General features: G+C 43.8%; 2 protein-coding genes across 2 annotated transcripts; one reads left to right on the top strand and one right to left on the bottom strand.

Moving 5' to 3' along the window:
- Positions 1-4,021: 4,021 nt before the first annotated feature.
- LOC119540733 (putative olfactory receptor 2I1) lies at positions 4,022-8,857 on the top strand. The gene is made up of 2 exons (XM_037844698.1): positions 4,022-4,027; positions 6,252-8,857. The coding sequence occupies exons 1-2, from the start codon at positions 4,022-4,024 to the stop codon at positions 7,191-7,193; spliced, it is 948 nt and encodes a 315-aa protein (XP_037700626.1). The 3' UTR covers positions 7,194-8,857.
- Positions 8,394-10,886, bottom strand: UBD (ubiquitin D). The gene is made up of 2 exons (XM_037843535.1): positions 10,704-10,886; positions 8,394-9,430 (listed from the first exon to the last, which is right to left on the bottom strand). The coding sequence occupies exons 1-2, from the start codon at positions 10,728-10,730 to the stop codon at positions 8,960-8,962; spliced, it is 498 nt and encodes a 165-aa protein (XP_037699463.1). The 5' UTR covers positions 10,731-10,886; the 3' UTR covers positions 8,394-8,959.
- Between the last annotated feature and the right edge of the window lie 9,970 nt (positions 10,887-20,856).

The raw sequence follows: 20,856 nt of genomic DNA, 5'->3' as shown, positions 1-20,856 counted from the left end.
GTTGTCACTTTCAAATTCTTCCTTCCATCTGACACCAGGACTCAATTTTGCCAAATTCTCTGCCACTTTAAAACAAGGATCACCTTTCTTCCAGTTTGCAACAACACATTCATCATTTCTGCTCAAGTCCTCATCAGAAGCATCTCCAGACTCCATATTTCCACAAACAGTCTCTTTAAAGCAGTCTTGGCCTTTTCTATCAAGCTCCTCACAAGTCTTCCAGAATCTTCCCCTTATCCATTTGAAAAGCCATTCCAACATGTTTTGGTATTTGCAGTCTCAGCAGCAAAAGCACCCCACTTCTCTGGTACCAAAATCTGTCCTAGTTTGCTAATGCTGCTGGAGAATGCAAAACACCAGAGATGGATAGGCTTTTATAAAATGGGGGTTTATTTCGCTACACAGTTACAGTCTTACGGCCACAAAGCGTCCAAGGCAACACATCAGCAATCAGGTACCTTCACCGGAGGACGGCCAATGGCGTCCGGAAAACCTCTGCTAGCTAGGAAGGCAGCTGGCGTCTGCTCCAAAGCTCTGGCCTCAAAACGGCTTTCTCCCAGGACGTTCCTCTCTAGCAAGCTTGCTCCTCTTCAAAACATCACTCCCAGCTGCACTCAGTTTTCTCTCTTTGAGCACCAAAAGTCTGTCCCACAAGACTACATCAAAGATAATGGCATTTGGGGGACAAAATGCATTCAAACCGGCACACTGCCCATTCAGCATGAGCCTTGATTAGTTTACTGGAGCACTATATAAGCTCGGACAGAAGGAGCAGGGCTTGCTACAGCCAAGAGGGACACTTTGAAGAATGCACAAAAGCTAAGAGTAGCTGCAGATGAGAGACAGTTTGAAGACGGCCATTGAAAAAGCAGACTCTTGCTCTGGAGAAGCTAAGAGAGAACAAACACCCCAAGAGCAACTAAGAGTGACATTTTTGAGGAACTGCATCCTAGAGAGGAATGTCCTGGGAGAAAGCAATTTTGAAAATGAAACTCTGGAGCAGACGCCAGCCACGTGCCTTCCCAGCTAACAGAGGCTTTCCAGACGCCATTAGCCATCTTCCAGTGAAGGTACCCAATTGTTGATGACTTACCTTGGACACTTTACGGCCTGTGCCTGTTTGAGTGTATTGTGTCCCCCAAATGCCATTATCTTTGTGGTCTTGTGTGGGGCAGAAGTTTTTGGTGCTGGTTGGATTTGCTTGGAATGTGCCCCACCCAGCTGTGGGAGATGATTCTGATGAGATGTTCCCATGGAGGCATGGCCCCGCCCATTCAGGGTGGGCCTTGATCAGGGGAGCCATATAAACGTGCTGACTCAAAGAGACTGAATGGAGTGCAGCTGTGAGTGATGTTTTGCAGAGGAGCAAGCTTGCTAGAGAGGAATGTCCTGGGAGAAAGCCGTTTTGAGGCCAGAGCTTTGGAGCAGATGCCAGCTGCCTTCCTAGCTAACAGAGGTTTTCCGGAGGCCATTGGCCGTCCTCCGGTGAAGGTACCCGATTGCTGATGTGTTACCTTGGACACTTTATGGCCTTAAGACTGTAACTGTATAGCCAAATAAACCCCCTTTTTATAAAAGCCAATCCATCTCTGGTGTTTTGCATTCTGTAGCATTGGCAAACTAGAACAGGCAGGGCCACACCTCCATGGAAATTATACAATCAGAGTTATCATCCACAGTTGGGTGAGGCGCATTTCCATGGAAACAACCTAATCCCAACATTCCAACTTAATCCCCAATAATATGTCTGCCCCCACAAGATTGCATCAAAGAACATGGCTTTTTCTGGGGGACATAATATATACAAACCGGTACAGATATAGAGTGAAACTTCGCAGCCTGGCAACGTGCTTTTCCCCAGTCACATTCAGCTGAACAAATGTAGGGAGAGAGTAGGATTAGAGTTGGATTTAAGTAGGCTAGTGATTTAACCAAGAGAGTATACCAAAGTGAAAAGAGGTGGGAACATTTGAGAGTATGGTTGCAGGGGAGTAATTACAATAATTGACCAGGGAATCCAAGCTGGAGAAATAGAGAGGTGAAGACATGAGGGAGGGAAGGGACAGTGATAAATTCCCAGACCCCTAACTGAGGAAGGAACTGAGAGGAGAGGGTGCAGGAAGTATAATCTATATGGATACTGGAGAGAGTGAGCAGGAGCCAGGAGCAAGTCTCCAGGGAATGAGGAGTGCTCAGTGTATGGGGAGGGAGTGATGGCAACAAGGAGGGATGGTGGGCAAAGGTTGATGGCATGAGCATCAAGCATGCATTCAAACTGGAGTATGACTTCATCATATCTACAACATCTCTGACAGATAAGGGTTTGTTTTTTGGTTTTTGGTCTTCACATGTTTTACAGATGGATGACACTGAGAATCATTGAAGCTAAGCTACTTGATCAAGGTCACTCAACCAGAGAATGAAATTCTAAACCAGCTAAAACTTAGGAGTTAAAAATGCCATTAAAAAGTAATTATGTGCAGGGGTATTCGCCTACCCCACCTCCATGGTTGCTAACATGACCACAGACATAGGGGACTGGTGGTTTGATGGGTTGAGCCCTCTACCATAAGTTTTACCCTTGGGAAGACGGTTGCTGCAAAGGAGAGGCTAGGCCTCCCTGTATTTGTGCCTAAGAGTCTCCTCCTGAATGCCTCTTTGTTGCTCAGATGTGGCCCTCTCTCTCTGGCTAAGCCAACTTGAAAGGTGAAATCACTGCCCTCCCCCCTACGTGGGATCAGACACCCAGGGAAGTGAATCTCCCTGGCAACGTGGAATATGACTCCCGGGGAGGAATGTAGACCCGGCATCGTGGGATGGAGAACATCTTCTTGACCAAAAGGGGGATGTGAAAGGAAATGAAATAAGCTTCAGTGGCAGAGAGATTCCAAAACGAGCCGAGAGATCACTCTGGTGGGCACTCTTACGCACACTTTAGACAACCTTTTTTAGGTTCTAAAGAATTGGGGTAGCTGGTGGTGGATACCTGAAACTATTAAACTACAACCCAGAACCCATGAATCTCGAAGACAGTTGTATAAAAATGTAGCTTATGAGGGGTGACAGTGGGATTGGGAATGCCATAAGGACCAAACTCCACTTTGTCTAGTTTATGGATCGATGTGTAGAAAAGTAGGGGAAGCAAACAAACAGACAAAGGTACCTAGTGTTCTTTTTTACTTCAATTGCTCTTTTTCACTCTAATTATTATTCTTGTTATTTTTGTGTGTGTGCTAATGAAGGTGTCAGGGATTGATTTAGGTGATGAATGTACAACTATGTAATGGTACTGTAAACAATCGAAAGTACAATTTGTTTTGTATGACTGCGTGGTATGTGAATATATCTCAATAAAATGATGATAAAAAAAAAAAAAAAAAAAAAAGTAATTATGCTGCCTCTGACATCCACACACTGGTAGAGGCACACTATCCTAAAGGGACTTTCCCTCCAGAATTTCCCCTTCCTCCCCCTGGGGGACTCCTCTCTGGACACCTCTATGCAAGGTACTAATTATGGGAGTGGGACATAGATTCCCCAGAGCTCTGTCCTCTCTTCTAAATATCAGGGGAACTTGATTCCCTGTTTCCACTCCTTACTAACCAATACCCTTCCTCCTTGTCTCCAACTGCTATGCCTTTTGAAATCAGAAAGGATATTTTTGCTGCCACCACTATTTCATGCTAATTCTGGGTATTCTCTAGTCCTTACCTTGTCGGCACCCCATTACTGGCTCTCCAGTTACAGACATCAACACCTCTGCCTGAATCTTGATGCTTCATGGGACTTCTTGTCCAAAGACATTCTATCCTTTCCTCTGCTGATAAGCAAGATGATACCCACCCCACAGTTTCTTCCTGAGGTGCCTGGCTCTTCTCTCAGATACCCTTTCCAGAAATCAACACAGTCATGCAACTGGGTCTTCCTTTAATCTCTTTAATCTCTGCCAGAGAAGCCAGAGCAGGAACAAGAGACCAACTTATGATCTGAAGGACTAAATTTCAGTGCCAAAGAGTAAGACATGAAGGTTAGTTTGTCATTACATTGCCATAGGGAAAAAGGGTCTTGTGGATGAGGAGCACATTCTAGAATATCAAATGAGGTTTGGAGACACATTATAGAATATTTTGTACAATTGATTTGCCTTCCGGATGCTTGCGGGGAGTGATGGGATATATGCATATGTGTATACATGTGTCTGAGTTACGTACTTGAGAATTTGTTCATTCATGTATAGGAACATTTTCTGTGTGATTTTATTAGTGTGTGCCTGTTTATCATGTGAGAAGAGTGTGGCACATTTGGAGAGGAATGGATTAGGGCTTGCAGGTCTGATCTGGTGTGTCTCTAGGCAATCACAGCATTAGAGAATTTTACTCTTCAGAATGCAACACTCCAGCCGTCTTTACACAATTAGTCTGATTGTTACCTGTTGCACTTTATCATTCTCCAATATTTCCCCAAGGCTGTCAAATTTTCTAAAAATAAAGGTCAGGCCTTGCAGGTCTTTTTATCCTCCATGGTCCTGAACATAATAGAGTCTGATTTAAAAAAAAGAAACTATGGAAGAAAGTCAGAGTCAGATTTGGGTTCAAATCCTAGTAAGTATATACAAGCTACATGATCTTGGGCAAGTTTTTTAAACTCAACTAGCCTCCTATACTAATCTACAAAAGAGGACAATTATCTAACTATTATCTAATTTGCAGGTAGGTAAAGATCAGGGTTAACAAATGAAAAGGGATATGAATTATCATCCTTGCTCTGTCACTATCTGGTGTTGGACCCCTCTAAAATCCTGTTTCCTCATTTGTGAAGTATGGATGGTAATAGTTAACATTTATAGAACACCTACTGTGTGTTCTAAAGCACTGTTCTAGGAGTTTTACCTGTTTAACCCACTTGGTCCACTTCATTTGACAGAAGAGGAGGCTGAGGCACAGAGAGGTTAGGTGGCATGCTTACAGTTGCTCAGCTAGGAAATGGCATCTGCAAGACTGGAACTCAGTCTGGCTCCAGAAACTTGTTCTTAATCACATTAATAAACACCTCTGCCTAGTGATGATAAATGAGAAAACCATATAAATGTGATATTTTCCCCCTAAAAATGAAAAGTAGGAGATTATGATTTTTAATTAAGAATAGTGAATGTGATATCTAAAATGTTATCCATATATTGATGACACCCATCATAAAGCATGCAGAACTATTTTATGTAACTTTTATCCACCACATCAACTATTATGGTTTCTGTACGATTAGGACATCTGATTCAGCATCATTCCCAAGGGTTAGAAGGCTCTGTGTCTCCTCTTTATTTTTTTGAGGAATGCTTATTGAGTTAGAGCCAGGGGATAGGATAGGAAATTTAGAAGTCATCTAGTCAAGCTCTTCATTTTGCACATGAAAAAATTGAGGCAGTGGGCAATGAAGTGACTTTCCCATATCAAATAACTAACTAATGGCAGTTATGCTCTGTAGGACTCAGGTCTCCTGACTTCTGGTCTAGTGTTCTTTCCTCTTTCCAGCTGACTCTTCATTTAAAGGCTGGAATGCATTCACTGATCTGTGCTGATCAGGGTCCTCACTCTAAACCTTAGGGCAGGAGGGACATGGGCATTGGAAACAGCTGATATTCAACACACATTAGACATCAGTAGTCAGTAATGTAATGGATTGCATTAATTGAAGTAGAGCATCAGAAACAAGGAAGGTGAGAGTTCTGATCTACCAACTATTGGTTAGACCAAGCCTGGAATACTGCATGTATTTTTATGTACATTTTCAAAGAAGGGAGAGGGAAACTCAGAGTGAAATCTGTCTTCAAATATCTGAAGGGTTGTCATGTGGGAGGGAGATTAGATTTCTTCTTTGGCCCCTAGGAGTATAAACAGAATTGGAAACAAGGCAGACCTAAGTACAAGTCCCAAATCGCCACTGACTAGCTACAACCTTAAGACAGCTTACTTAGCCTTTCTGGGCTTCAATTTGCTCATCTATAAAATGGAGGTTCTATCTTCGGCATAGAATCTTGTAAATATATAAACTAAGCTAAAGTAATATATTGCTCTCTTCCTCAACTAAGAGTCCAAGTCTGTACATGAGATTACAATCTTACGGAAACATTGTATGTGCTTCGATCCCTTCCCCCACTCCAACCCCACATCGCAGATTTTCATTTGCTTGTGTGGGACAGTATTACTCATTTATATTTGGTACTTCCAAACATTCTGGGAGTTTTCCTCCTTTAGGCCAACCAGAGCACAGAGGAGAGCTTCTTCCTGCTGGGTTTCTCCGACTGGCCGTCCCTGCAGCCAGTCCTCTTCGCCCTTGCCCTTCTCTGCTACCTGCTGACCCTGGCAGGGAACTCGGCGATCGTGCTGCTGGCGGTGCGCGACCTGCACTTGCACACGCCCATGTACTACTTCCTCTGCCACCTGGCCCTGGTGGACGCGGGCTTCACCACGAGCGTGGTGCCGCCGCTGCTGGCCAACCTGCGGGGCCGGGCGCGCCGCCTGCCGCGCGGCGGCTGCATGGCCCAGCTGTGCGCGTCTCTGGCGCTGGGCTCCGCCGAGTGCGTCCTCCTGGCGGTGATGGCGCTGGACCGCGCGGCCGCCGTGTGCCGCCCGCTGCGCTACACGGGGCTCGCCTCGCCGCGCCTCTGTCGCTCGCTGGCCGCCGCCTCCTGGCTCGGCGGCCTCGCCAACTCCGCGGCGCAAACGGCGCTCCTGGCCGCACGGCCGCTGTGCGCGCCCCGACAGCTGGACCACTTCATCTGCGAGCTTCCCGCGCTGCTCAAGCTGGCCTGCGGTGGCGGCGGGGACGCCACTGAGCGCCAGATGTTCGCCGCCCGCGTGGTCATCCTGCTGCTGCCGTCCGCCGTCATCTTGGCCTCATATGGCTCCGTGGCCGGCGCTGTGTGGGACATGCGGTCCTGCGGAGGCCGCAGGAAGGCGGTGGGCACATGTGGGTCCCACTTGACTGCTGTCTGCCTGTTCTACGGCTCGGCCATCTACACCTACCTACAACCCACTCGCAGCTACAACCAGGGGCGGGGCAAGTTCGTCTCGCTCTTCTACACCGTGGTCACACCCGCCCTCAACCCTCTCATCTACACCCTGAGGAATAAGGAGGTGAAGGGGGCAGCGAGGAGGCTCCTGGGAAGTCTGGAGAGAAGGCAGACTGGACAGTGAGTGCGGGGAAGGAAGAAACTGTCAGCCCAGGATCCAAGGATGGAAGTGCTGTTAGAGAGTCAGTTTTGCTTCGAGCTGTTCATTTCTATAAGAGAATCTGCAAGATTTGTCCTCAGGGAGTCGATGGTTAATGGGGGAGATTAACCCTTCCCTTCCCGTCTCCAGGAAGTGTTCAGATTCGTGAGGGAAAATCTGTATATCCTCTATACATATAAGTTTAGAGAGGGGGAAATAGCCTTCTGGCTTTTCTCCCAAGCTGAAGACAGGAGAAGGTTTGATTTGGGGGGACCTCCACATCCTCAGGGGACACAGTAAGCAACCCTCAGGGTTCTGTATGCAGGTGAGATGATGTGTGACATAATGGTTACCTTTATTAGCTTTGTCCCATCTGATGGGAGGGGCATGGTTATCAGGGGTCTCTCAGTTTGACAAGGAAATCATAGACCGTACCCTGTAGGAGACTCCAACCAGAAAAAAAGAGCCATGGTCTCTTTTCTCAGAGAAACAATACAATCTGAGACATAATTCTGACCCCACCAGGTGACCAGTGCCCACCACAGGACACCTGTCCCATAAGCACGATGAGGAACTAAGTGTGGTGAGTTGTGCTGGGTGGTCAGGTTGGGAAACCCTCCTGTAGGAATTGGTTTTGAGCAAGTTTTAAAGAAGAGAAGGGACTAGGACTGGCAAGGAAGAAGGCAGGCATGTCTCAGGTTGTGAGAAAACAAGCAAGTGATGAGCAGCAAGCAGGACATGAGATGGGGCCATGAGAGAGGGGAGTACACGGAGGGAGTAGGAGGGAGGAAGGTACTCAAATTCCCAAGAGAGAAGCAGGGACCTGGAGGTGAAGGAAGCAGAGAAGAAAAGCCTCCATCAGCAGAACTTGGACAGAGTGCTGGGGCCAGCCCAGGGGTCAGCCGTTTACCCCCCACCCAGACTGACACCCTGGCCTAGAGAAGACCTGCCATACCCTAGGGCAGGCAGGACAGAGGCTGGTCCACAGAAAGTCCATTCCCTCCTGCAGCACTTCTGCCCCCAAGGAGCCCCCTTGAGAGGAACAAACTCTAGACCCCCATAGAAAATAACTGCCATGCCCACCACCATCCCCAGAAATAAGAACAATTTTAACTGGGTGTGAGACATACAGAGTAGGCAGGGGAGCAGTGCCAGATTTCATTTCATACCAAACAGCCTTAAGTAAGGAGACAGAAATTAGTTTAATTGAATTTCTAATTTTTTTTTTGCATTAGGTTGTGATCAAGTCAAATTAATTATTCCACTTCATAATAAATAATTTCACTGTTCTCTATCAGTGGAAATTCAGTTCGGTTTAACAATTATTGATATTATTTACGAAGCACTGGGCTAAACACAAATGGAAAACAGAAATTAGAAAAGTAGGGATCCCAACCTAAAACTTACTACCTTGTCTGATAGGAAAGGAAATTGGAGTTTTTCTATGAATCAGAGGGAACCAGAAAGAATTCAATTGCAAGCTGCCTTTGAATGCTGTCTCTCATGTGCCTTAGTAATTTATTTTCTATTTTCAGTAACACCTTACACACTATCCTGTCTCTTAATTACATTAGAATCAAAGAATCATAACATTGGAAAAGTATTCTGCAATCTTCTTCCCTCCACTTCACCCAAATGTTATATTTATCTCTTTATTCATCTTGGCAAACCAGCAAAGGATGTGATTGGTAAGTAAGAGCTAAAAGGAAATAAGTGCTTTTTCTCCTGAGATCACTCCATCCCCAGGGCGGTTACCCCCCAATGCAGGGAAACGCCAGGAAGAGTAAATTGCCCTTTTTGATGCCATAATCTGCCATGGTCTTCCCATCTTCCAGTCTCTTCCCATTGCAAGTCACAATCTGGGTCTCAGGGCTGACAGCTGTCTTGGTCTCGATCATCTCTTTCACTTGGGCCACTGAGCTGGACCTTCGCACCTGGAGGAGGTGCCTCTGCCCCTCATCACCCGACTCCACCAGAAATACAGGCACCTCCTCGTCACTGGGCTTCACCACCTTCAGGGTGAGGTGGATTGTCTTCTCCATGTCAATGCCATAAGAAGACAGCCGTCTCGGGGGCTTTAGGATCTTGGGGCCCAGCTGAAGGACCTGGTCCTGCACAGGAACCTTGGTCCTGGACCGGATGTATTCACTGATTTTCTTCACTTTGTCATTTTTGTTGGCAGTGAAGGTCATCATTTCCCATTCCATGGAATGTACATTCACCTGGGCAATGAGAACCAAGACAGTTGCCTAGAATATCCGCCACCCTTTCACCCCCACCTTCATAGCACCTGCCCTTCCACTGCCTGCCAGGCACTCCTCCTTTCCACCAATCTGTGACCCTTCCTTTCCTGACACTTCTGTTTCCTCCAGACCCAGGTATAAGACAAACAAGAAAAGAAGTCTCATTTCTCTGTAACAAAACCCTGTATTCATCCCAAAATATCATTAATGATTTCCCATTTTATTTACCTGCCTTCTGTTGAGATAAAATGTGTCAAATGTCAAAAAAGTGAATCCAACTACAAAATTTCAAAAGATGTACACCAGACTCTAAAAACAACTCCCAAAAAGTTTCCAAGACTTGACAGTGTCCTTGGATACTCATGGGGCTGTTTTGCAACTACTTTGGATGGAAAACCTGGTTAAGATTCATAATCTCTGTGCTGTTGCTTTCTGATTTAACATTTAATTACTTCACAATAACTCACATATTACAGTGATACTTCAATGTATCACTTCAATGTTACTTGCTAATTTGTTTCCTGTGTTTTTGTATCTACCCATCATAAAATGTGATCTTCTCCTTTGATTAGACCAGAGCCTCACTCACAGAAGGTGGGGACTATATGCAAGTCTTACTTCAATAACTGGAAAATTCTGAATGCTGGGAAGCTTACCACTGCGTTATCATCCAAAAGCCTGGAAGGACTTCCATCATAGCCCATTCAAAAATATCTTCTCAACCTACATGTTACAGACCCTGTCTGATATTCCTTCACTGTAGCATCCTTCCTCTGTGTTAAGTGTTGCCTGCATTCCAGGTTGTTATTTAAGGTAACGCTTTGGGTCATTAACAACTTGAGGTAAATGAGTTTTGTGAAGCTCTCCTTTGGGAGGAGAGGGAATTTAAATTTAAGAATCCTGGATCCCTGAACAAGATAGGGCAGAAAGGTCTTGAGACAATATTTCCATAATTTCAAAACTTGCCAGCCCTGTTGAGCACAAAGCCCAGTCCCACTTTCTACCATTTATCCCTAACAGTGGCCAGTTCAAGATCTGACACAAAAGAGAAATCAGGAGCCAGATGTCCAGCTTCTTTCCACAAGACCCTTCTTCCCATTCTGCAGATATCAACTCCTATCGCCTCCCCTTCAAGATGCGCTCCTGGCTATCCTGCCTCCCTGAGTACCATCCCCTGTCCAGTTCCAGAACTCTTTCCCCAGCCTTGGAGGTTCTTTTCCTTTCCCCATCCCTTTGTCAAATCCCAACTTACACAGATGCAGGGAGCATTGGGAGCCATTTCTGCAGTCTCTAGAGAAGAAACAGGCAGCTGAGAAAAGAACCCTGAGTCCAGCTTATATGCAAGAAGTTGAGTCCAGCTTATATGCAAGAAGTTGAGTTGGAAATCCCCTGCCTGGGCTGCTGTGTTTATCTTTAGGCAGCTTTGCTGTGTCCTTTGTTCTTCGCACAGTGTCAAAAATTTTCTTTCACTTTTGCTGGGTAGAGTCAATAAACAACACTGATCAGGCATTTCTCCTGTGGCCAACCCATTTGCACTCCTCATTCTAAACATGGCATGGTCCTTCTTTCTTGAGTTTCCCCTTGATTAACACCCCCATCTCCCCACTCTTGGTCCTGATTTGTGACTGCCCAACCCTCAGCACTGGGCCCTCACTGGCATGAAGACCTTTTGTGCTTGGTGGTTTTCCTCTGCTGCATCAATCAGGGGCCTTCCTGAGAGCAAGGGCACCTAGGAGACGACAGTCAGGGTTGGTTGCTTTGAGCAGCTTATTCACAGTAGCAGAATGTGTGAAACTTGTCCTGAGAGGACGTAGGAAAAATAACCCTCGACTGAGAAGAGAAGTGTGTTCGAGTCCCAGGGGTGCTACTTGCTACATTACCTTGGCAAGTCTTTTTACCTCCTTGCATGTTGGTTTCCTGGTCTATAAAATGAAATGATTAGAGAGGATTGCTGAGTGTCTTCCAGGCTCAGAACACTGTTTATAAAATGTCCTTTATAAAGAATTTTAGAATCCTGGGTTTCGAGCTTACCAACATACTACCTACCTGGCCGAGAACCTGCAAGTTCAGTCCACCACTGGATAACAATCTGAAGCCAGCATTGAATGCGGTCTCCCACCTCCCACATACTGACACAGCACACAGCCATTCTCACACCACTGTGCCTCCATTTTCCCACCTTCCCCCAGTTCCCTCCCCACTACTGTGATCTCGGAGAATACCTAAAGATGCTGTTCACTCCCTCCCTCTTAAGATTTAGATTGAGACAGAAATGAAGAATATGTGCCCTCAGGGAATTTATTTGACCATCTCTGTCCTAATTAACCACTGCTTTCTCCCAAATCCTCAGGACATTGCCACAGAAGCAATATTTTAAAATATATACCATTTATTAAAAGTGCTTCAAATGTTTTCAGAGTAAAAGCCTATAAGAATGTCAAATTCTCTTTGTGTTCTGTAATTTCAGTGGCCACTTACTATACTCACTGATAGATCTCAAATGATCCTGTTATATTCTCAGGGATTCCATCCTGGAGAACTTGGATTTATAGAGGTGCCCTCATGGAGTAATGGGATCCAAGAGCTCATTCCAATATTTCAAAAAGCTTAATATAAATCATGTTCTTCTTGTTAGATAATAAAATTGGAAAAAGTAATTATTACTTATCTGTATTTTGTGGAGTAAGGGTACTTTTTTAAGCAGATGCAATGAGTATGAAGAGGGAAGAGAGCCTGATGGAATCGACTGGAAGCTATTTATCCTTATTATTCTTTCAGATATCTCTCCAGGTTCCTGTTGTCACCTGAGTGTATTTAGAAACCAAGATCTGGGCTTTGGCTGCTGCCCAGCAGTGAACAGCTGCCCTGCATGCACTGTCCAATAGGATTTTAGAATTCTGAAACTTCACCAGTAGCCAGGCAGAAAACCTTTTATCAGGTTGAGGTCGAAAGGGAAAGAGAAAGCCCTGCAGCAGAGTAGGGATGGGGGAAGGGCCTGGAAAGGGGGACAAGGGGAAGCTGTACAAACCCAGACTTATGCGAACTGCTTTTGACTTTTCAAACTTTATTTGCACCTATTACCTTCTTTTTTTTTTTTTTAAATTCATTTTTATTGAGATACATTCACATACCATGCAGTCATACAAATCGTACATTCATTTGTTCACAGTACCATTATATAGTTGTGCGTTCATCACCGAAATTAATTTTTGAACATTTGCACTTACATATCCTTTTGTTTGTTTGTTTGTTTTTGTTTTTGTTTTTGTTTTTTTTACAAAACAAATCGTACATTCAATTGTTTACAGTACCATTACATAGTTGTACATTCATCACCTAAATCAATCCCTGACACCTTCATTAGCACACACACAAAAATAACAAGAATAATAATTAAAATGAAAAAGGAACAATTGAAGTAAAAAAGAACACTGGGTGCCTTTGTCTGTTTGTTTGTTTCCTTCCCCTATTTTTCTACTCATCCATCCATAAACTAGACAAAGTGGAGTGTGGTCCTTATGGCTTTCCCAATCCCATTGTCACCCCTCATAAGCTACATTTTTATACAATTGTCTTTGAGATTCATGGGTTCTGGGTTGTAGTTTGATAGTTTCAGGTATCCACCACCAGCTACCCCAATTCTTTAGAACCTAAAAAGAGTTGTCTAAGGCTCCTTTTGGAATCTCTCTGCCACTCAAGCTTATTTCATTTCCTTTCACATCCCCCTTTTGGTCAAGAAGATGTTCTCCGTCCCACGATGCCAGGTCTACATTCCTACCCGGGAGTCATATTCCACGTTGCCAGGGAGATTCACTCCCCTGGGTGTCCTATTACCTTCTTATAGCTTCATGTCATTTCTGAAAAGATGAGAGAGAAGATGGTTAAAACTGCTTAAAATTAAATTAGTCTTCTCGAATCCTTTCCCTCATTGCCCTTCTCTCCTCAGTAGCCTACACCATCTAGGTGCCAGTGTCTGCACTACCAGGGGCAGCAAGGAACCTCAGCAGGAGGAGAAACCCAGGAACGGCATTTGCATGCCAATGCCCCCTGGTCTAACCCACAACCCAGACCAGAGCCACAGACACATATGTCTAGCCTCCTTTGTGCACCATTCCCTGAATTCCCTGCATAACCTTGAACACTTAGCTTAGCTCCCTATCATCTCTACACCCCTGAGCTTGCCATTCCCTCTGCTTGGCAGGCCTTTCCCACAACTCCACCCTCAACACCAAGAATTTATAAGAATATACAGGATAAGCGGCATCTCCTCCAGGAAGCCCTCCCTAATGCTCTTCCTCTCTGTTCTGGGTTATATGCCCATCAACCCTCCCGTACTCCCTGTGCAAGCTTCTGAGAGCACATTTCTCTAAAAAAAAGATCATCTGCTTACTTGTCAATCACCCCCAGGAAGCAGCTGGAATATTGAAGGCCAGCATTATGTCTTAACTAACTTGTGTCTTCAGCAATGTGCCTCATGCTGTCTGGCACAGTAAATGTTTAATACCTGGTAAATGTGTTAATGAATTAATAAGTGAATTACCAATTAAATGAATAAGAAAAAAGTGAAGCTAATATTTAATGAGTACTTACTACAGTTCAGGGATTGCACAAGATATTACTAAATGGTACTCATTTATGGCCTTAGCATTCTAATGAGACTCACTCACAGTCTTATTAGTAAATAGTTGGTAAGCAAGAGTTCAAATGCAAATCTCTATTTATCCAGACTTCGTCTTCTTATCATATATTGGATTGCTGCAATGGAAATGAAAGCAGCGGAAATGCCTTCCCCAAAAAATGTTACAGGTAAGTTGCAAATTGAGGGAAGAAATAAAGGAAAAAAGAAAAGCAGAGTACAGAGAGCTGCAAGCAGTCTTGGAATGAGTGAGAGCAAGAAGAGGTTTGGGGCCTAAACGTGGGCAGGGGGATCCCTGGACAGCAGTCTCTGCCCGGACCCCACACTACCCCCTCTTTCTCCACTAGAGGTGAGCAGAGAGTCCATGAGTGTGGGAGTCAGAGCCCGCAGGGAGATCGCAGCCCGGTATAAAGGTAGATGAGAACCCTTCTCTCAGGACTATGAGCATTCAAGGTGCCACCGTGATGCACCTCCGGATGACACTCACCCCATCAGCGATGCCCACCAGGGTCACAGGCTTCCCCCGGACTTCCTGGGTCACAACAGTTGGGGCAAAGCAAAGGCTGAACCCTGAGGTCTCCTCTCCCAGGCAGAGCCTTAGAGCTTGGTGAGTCACCCCTTCTGGTCAGTTAAAGGAAGGCTCCCTCCGCCTTCTCAGCTCATAAATCAGGAATAGAAATCCCCACCCACAGGCTTACCAAGAGTCCTGTTGTCCCTCACTGATGAGACACTGGGGTGGTGGCAGAGAAACCACCTACTGGGGCCGGGGGTTTCCGGCATGGGGTTACTGGAGAGCAAGCCTGGGATCCTCCCAGGAAAAACTAATCCAGGGGAGTCCCCACCTAGAGAGGACCTGATTCTGAGAAACTGGGCCCTTTCAAGGAACAGCAAATCTGGACTCTCTCTCTTTCTCTCTCTCTCTCTCTATTTTTGTGTGAAATTGCTCCCCTGGTCTCCCCTTGCTGACCACAGCAAGATTCATTCCTGGGGCCTTGCCTCTTGCTGCAGTGTAAATCCACCTTCTTTGCAACCTGTATCATAGTAAACTCCCTCAGAGGCAGAAAGATCTCTTGTCACTTGGCCCTCTATCAAATTCAGAAAATCAGCCAAGGTGAAAGATCATACTATGGAGATCTTGCCATGTTACAGGAATAAAACAACTGGCTCAGATTATCTGCAAACGTCCCAGCTTGCCTCTGGCTGATGGGGTGGGCATGGGCTAGTCACTGCACCCATTGAGGACCTCCCGGAGCACAGGCATCTTTCCCTGCTCTTTACTAAGGCCCCTGAAAGAGTTTGTGAAATTACTTTGTGATCTAGAATATTGGTTCATAAGCACCAAGCAAATTCAGTCAAAAATCTACTGTGAATTCTCACTTATTGATGATGGTTGAAGAAAAGAATAAAGGTCTGCCCTCAAAGACGGACAGTTTGGAAAAGCCTTCCAAAATTAAAAATGCACACGACAAACCCAAACAACCCAAATGCTTTTCAGTACTAGAGAAATATAGCTGAGTTGTAGAATATCATCGGCAGTGAAATGGATAGTTTATACCTGCAAACAATATGAATGAATGTGCTAGAAACCAATTGAGTGAAAAGAATAAGACCAAGAAGATTTCATGACATGTGTGCTCCTTTTATAAATCTCAAAATCAAGCAAAACTACATACAAAGAGATAAACTGTTTTGAAATTTGGGATATATTCACTTTTTTAACAGATACGAAGCTTATAGGTCAGAGTGAAGCCCAATCTAAATGCTGAGATGAGTTGCTTGAAAGATATTTCAACAGGGAATAAAGTCCTTGGGTTCCCTCTGATATTATCACATTCAGATTCTAAAGTTTATTATGATAAGTTAACGTTTAGTAAAAGCAATTTGTTGAATGGCACCAATATATGTTACCTTAATTAATTTTAAAATGTAATGTATTTGTTAAAGGTAAAGTGTTGTTATTGTCTAAGTGTTGTTATTGTTCTAAAGGGAAATAAGCAAAAGAATATAGTGTTTAGGACCACATATGAATATAATAAAACTGTCTTACGAATGTAAAAATAGGGGGATGATGAGCATAAGATTCAAGAAAACGATTACTTCCCAGGAAGAGAATGGGAGATGGGATGGGAGAGGATCACCCAGGAGGATGTAAGTGAGAGGTAATGTTCTAATTCTCTGATTTCATATTGGGTCCCTGAGTGTTCATTTTATTATTGTGCTCTATAGTGCACATGTTACATATATTCATATGTAATGTCAAAGTTTATGATAAAAATATAAAGAAAATGTTTCATGCACATATCCTATAACCTAGTAATTCCACTTCTAGGAATTTATTGTATTAATATGTCATATATGTATGAAATAATCTATGTACAATGGTATTCACTGTGGTCTTATTTTAATCTTAAAAAGGGAAACAGTATTTATCAATAGGGAAAACAAAGAAATGAAGGTGTATAAAGTGGAATTAACTGAAAAAAATCAAGTTGCAAAGTATCTGATTAACACTCCGGTATTTAGAAAAGAAGAAAATATGCATATATACTGAAATACGCATACAGTATCTTAAGGAGGAGATATCACCTCTGAGAAGGGAAACTGAGTTACCTGAGGAACAGGAAGGGGAGGGAGACTCACTTTTTATTATATGCTTTGTCTCATTTTTGTTGGGTTGCTTTTTTTTAATTTTTTTTTAGTTTTGTGCCTTATGCATCTTTTGTCTGTTCAAATAGCTAGGTGATGGTAATAGAGATAGATAGATGACAGATGGATGGATGGATGATGGATAGACAGATAGCTGGACAGACAGACAGAGTGGGAAGGGTTATATGTATATTTATGCTGCAGTTGGCTCAGTACAAAACTGGCTACAAGTTTATGCACCAATAGGAATTGGTTTCAGTAGTCATCACTGATTGCCAGGCAAAGTGGCCATGAAAAGGTGATGATTAAAAAAATAAAACAAAATAAAATAGGTTAAGTATCACCATCCTGCAGCATCTGCACTCTCAAAAATGCACCATCCACTATTATTTTGCATACCACAAAACTGGGAAATATTGATAATATATCCTATAATATAATCTGAAAGCAAGAGAATTCAAAAACAGCTAAAGCCAAAGGCCAAACCTAGCAAGAAAAAATGTAGTTCAGGACAATCACTGACCCTGGTACTTGGGTCTTATGGCAATTTGTGAAAATTGTCTGTGGTAACAAAATAACTGGAATAGCTGATGCAGTCGTGGGTTACAGGATAGCGTGTGGGCCACTGGCACATCCACTTTGCAGAAATCAGACCATTCTGGGATTAAAGCCAGGCTCTGCTTCCTACTTTCTTGCAAGTTATTTAACCATCCTGAAGCTTAGCACTTTCTTCTGTAAGTGGGAATTTCAGTTAGGATCAGGCTCTGCTACCATTAACAGAGACCTGAAAATAATATGGTTTTTAAAAGATAGAGGCATATTTTCCCCCCATTAAAATCCAGAGGTAGAAGATTCAGAGCTGGTTCTGCTCCACAAAGAACTGAGGGACTCAGGCTCATTTGAATACACTGCTCTGTCATTCTTGGGGTATGGCCCACTTTTTTTGTGTCCAAAATGGTAGTTAGTGCTCCAGCCATTACCTCTGCATTCCAAGAAGCAAGATGTCAAACATAATGAAAGTAAATGACTAAAGAGAGGGCATCAGTGAGAGAGAATTTGTTGACAAAAGATAGGCACCACAAAAAAATGCTTAAGGTTACAAAGAAATGATAATAGGTAGACTCTCAAATCTACAGGAAGGAATAAACAGCATGAAAACGGTAAATATATGGGTATATATAAAAATTATTTTCTTTCTGAATATTAGTTAAAAGTCTAAAAATAATGACTGAGGTTTTTAGCTCCTGGTCAAAAATCTATGTGTCATTTTTCAGGCCCAACCATAGGCCATTACAAAGGATTTACCAGAAAGGCCTCGCAGGGGAAAGCTGCCCTCCCCACACCAGACGTGGTGTATAGCAGGTGCATGGAAGTCTTTGAAGGGAGTTGCAGTCAAGGACTCAGGCTTCCCTGGCCACTCATCTCTTGTGCATATCTGCATTTCTGGCCCGGATACCTCCATTTGGAGGCCTCCTTATCAGGGGTTCAAAATTCAAGTCTTCCTTGGTGCCTCTGCTGAGATTTCCTTATAGGGGAGGAGGAGTGATAAGATCTCAAAGACTTTTCTCCACCATGACTCAGTACTCAGTGCTTTCCTACTCCAAGTCCCCTTCTTCCTCCCTCATTTCCAGAAAACTGCAGGAACCTTTTGTGTGGAGCTCCCTCAGCAGTGAGTTGTCCCTCACATCTGCATTGATCCACCTGACCATTACCCAGTGGGGTATTTTCCATGGGGGAAAACAGAACAGGAGAGCGAGCACTTTTCTTTGGGTTGGCTTTTTGCTTATACCATCGCAGTAAGTGATTAAAGCCTTCACTGTTATTTTCATTTTGGCTTATCATTTTACTCGGTGACTTTTAACACCTGGCAGTTCACTCAGCTCTCTCTCAGCTCAGCTCTTGAAAAGCAGAGTACAGGGTTTATAATACAGGTAGAAATAAATCATGGCAACAGTTGCATAAAGGATTGGAGGAATTATAACTGGGAGTATTCTGCTGTGAGGTTTTTACTCATTTTTTTATTAAAGGGTATTATATTAATTCAGAGTAGATTGTTACAAGTAAAGGATGCATATTGTAACCCCTAGAACAATGACTTGCACTTTAAATATAGAGATACACTTTAAATATAAAGACAACAGTAGGTTAAAATTAAAACAATGGGGGAGTGCTTCTAGATATGGTGAAGAAGACAGAAATCCACTCCTGGAAAAAAGTATAAAACTGGACAAAATTGTCAACAATACCCATTTCAGTGCTCTGGCGTGGTAAAGAATAATCCCAGTGCAGCCTGCCGCCATTCCCTAAGACCCACAAATACATCCTGTGCTCAGGACCAGCTGTGTCAGCAGGGTGGGATAAAACACAAGATAAGGGTGCTGCCAGTCCATGCCTTCCCCTGTTGTCCTGAGCATATGTAAATGTTCACTGGACACAGTTTGCTTCTGATACCAGCTCACACTCTAGTGGTATATCTGTCCCTGGCAGGGAGGTAATAGTGCTCCTCTACTGTGGCAGGGCACAAACACAAAAGAGGGGTGCTCTGCATGGAACAACTCCCTGCATAGGCCATGGATTGAGACCCGCTGACTATGGGGAACTGTTCTAGTTTGCTAATGCTGCCGGAATGCAAAACACCAGAAATGGATTGACTTCTATAAAAGGGGGTTTATTTGGTTACACAGTTACAGTCTAAAGGCCATGACATGTCCATCAACAATGGGTACCTTCACTGGAGAAAGGCCATTGGCATCCAGAAAACCTGTTAGCTGGGAAGGCACATGGCTGGCATCTGCTTGCTCTCAGGTTGCGTTTCAAAGTGGCATTCTCCAAAACGTCTGCATCAGCTTCAAAAAACCATCTTCAAAATGTCTATCTCAGCTCCAGCTAGCTGTGAGCTCCTTCTGTCTGAGCTTATTTAGTGCTCCAGTAAACCAAACAAGGCCCACGCTGAATGGGCGGGGCCACACCTCCATGGAAGTTATCGTCAGAGTTATCACCTACAGTTGGGTGGGTCACATCTCAATGGACACTGAACCAATACGTTCCAACCCAATCCACACTAATACATCTGCCCCCACAAGAATGCATTAAAGAATATGGCTTTTTCTGGGGAACATAATATGTACAAACCGGCACAGGAACCAATGCCTGCCAGTGAAGCAGACCTTGCTCTGTCTCTTCTCTGTGTGAATCAGATGTCTTTCCATCAGAGCCTGTGTGAGTCATGCTTTTGCTGGCAACCCTAACACCTGTATTGGAGTGGTCTGATGTCTCTTTATGTCTCTCCTTCTGACCAACATCTAGAAATCAACCAAAGGCAAACAATAAATCGAGAAGCATTTATTTGTGAAAATCTGCTAGAACCTCAGGCAAGAATCACAGGTATTTGAGGCTGCCCTGTTAAGGGCTGTTACCATACCACCTCTAATTCAGTTGGTGGTGGTTAACCAGGCTGGCTGGCTGTGAAAATCAGCAGCTTCAATATCAGAGAGGGCTGCATGGATTTACAGCAAAGATAAAAAAAAAAAAAAAACATGCCCAGGGTTTATGCCTGTAAAAGTAACAATCTCAGTAGATTTTACAGCTCTGCCAGCCTGAGTTTACAGTTCCAAATGAGGTGAGCAGTGGACCTGTCAAGAATGTAATGGTGAGTTGCTGGGAATGAAATAGCTGTAGAAAGGCAAGAAGCAAGATAAGCTCTCTACACATTCCTGGCCAACTAGGAAATGACTGGTGTGTCCAAAGGGGACCTAAGAGGGCCTAGCACAAAGTAAAAGCCAAGACAGACTTGACAAGTGCCTGAATTTTTAATCTGCTCCCAACATGCTTACTGATCCATCAGAAGAGGGTGATAGCCTCATGGCTCAAAATGTTTGAGCAAAACTTTGCCCAAACACTGCCTATGCACTAAGCTATGTAGGAACAGTGGAAACCTCTGAGATGCCAGATTCAAAACTAAGATTTTTTGAAAAAACTGAGTAGAAACAAAAGAGCTGTAAATGGTAGGAAAAACAGATTCCACAGATTAGGTTCAAGCAAGTTAATAAAATAGCAACAATTCTTAAGGATAAACCAACAATCTGAAGCTGCTACAATATATCTAAAATGTCCAATTTTCAAC

The sequence above is a fragment of the Choloepus didactylus genome, chromosome 7 (assembly GCF_015220235.1).
Source record: "Choloepus didactylus isolate mChoDid1 chromosome 7, mChoDid1.pri, whole genome shotgun sequence".
Taxonomy (NCBI): Eukaryota; Metazoa; Chordata; class Mammalia; order Pilosa; family Megalonychidae; genus Choloepus; species Choloepus didactylus.
Note: the sequence above shows the minus strand (reverse complement) of the source record. Positions and strands in the feature narration are given on the sequence as shown.

Bases quoted from the DNA above. Each gene is read 5' to 3' on its own strand.
- UBD (XM_037843535.1), bottom strand. From the start codon at position 10,730: ATGGCTCCCAATGCTCCCTGCATCTGT. The intron at 9,431-10,703 runs GTAAGTTGGGAT...CTCATTGCCCAG, and splicing joins CCAATGCTCCCTGCATCTGT to GTGAATGTACATTCCATGGA.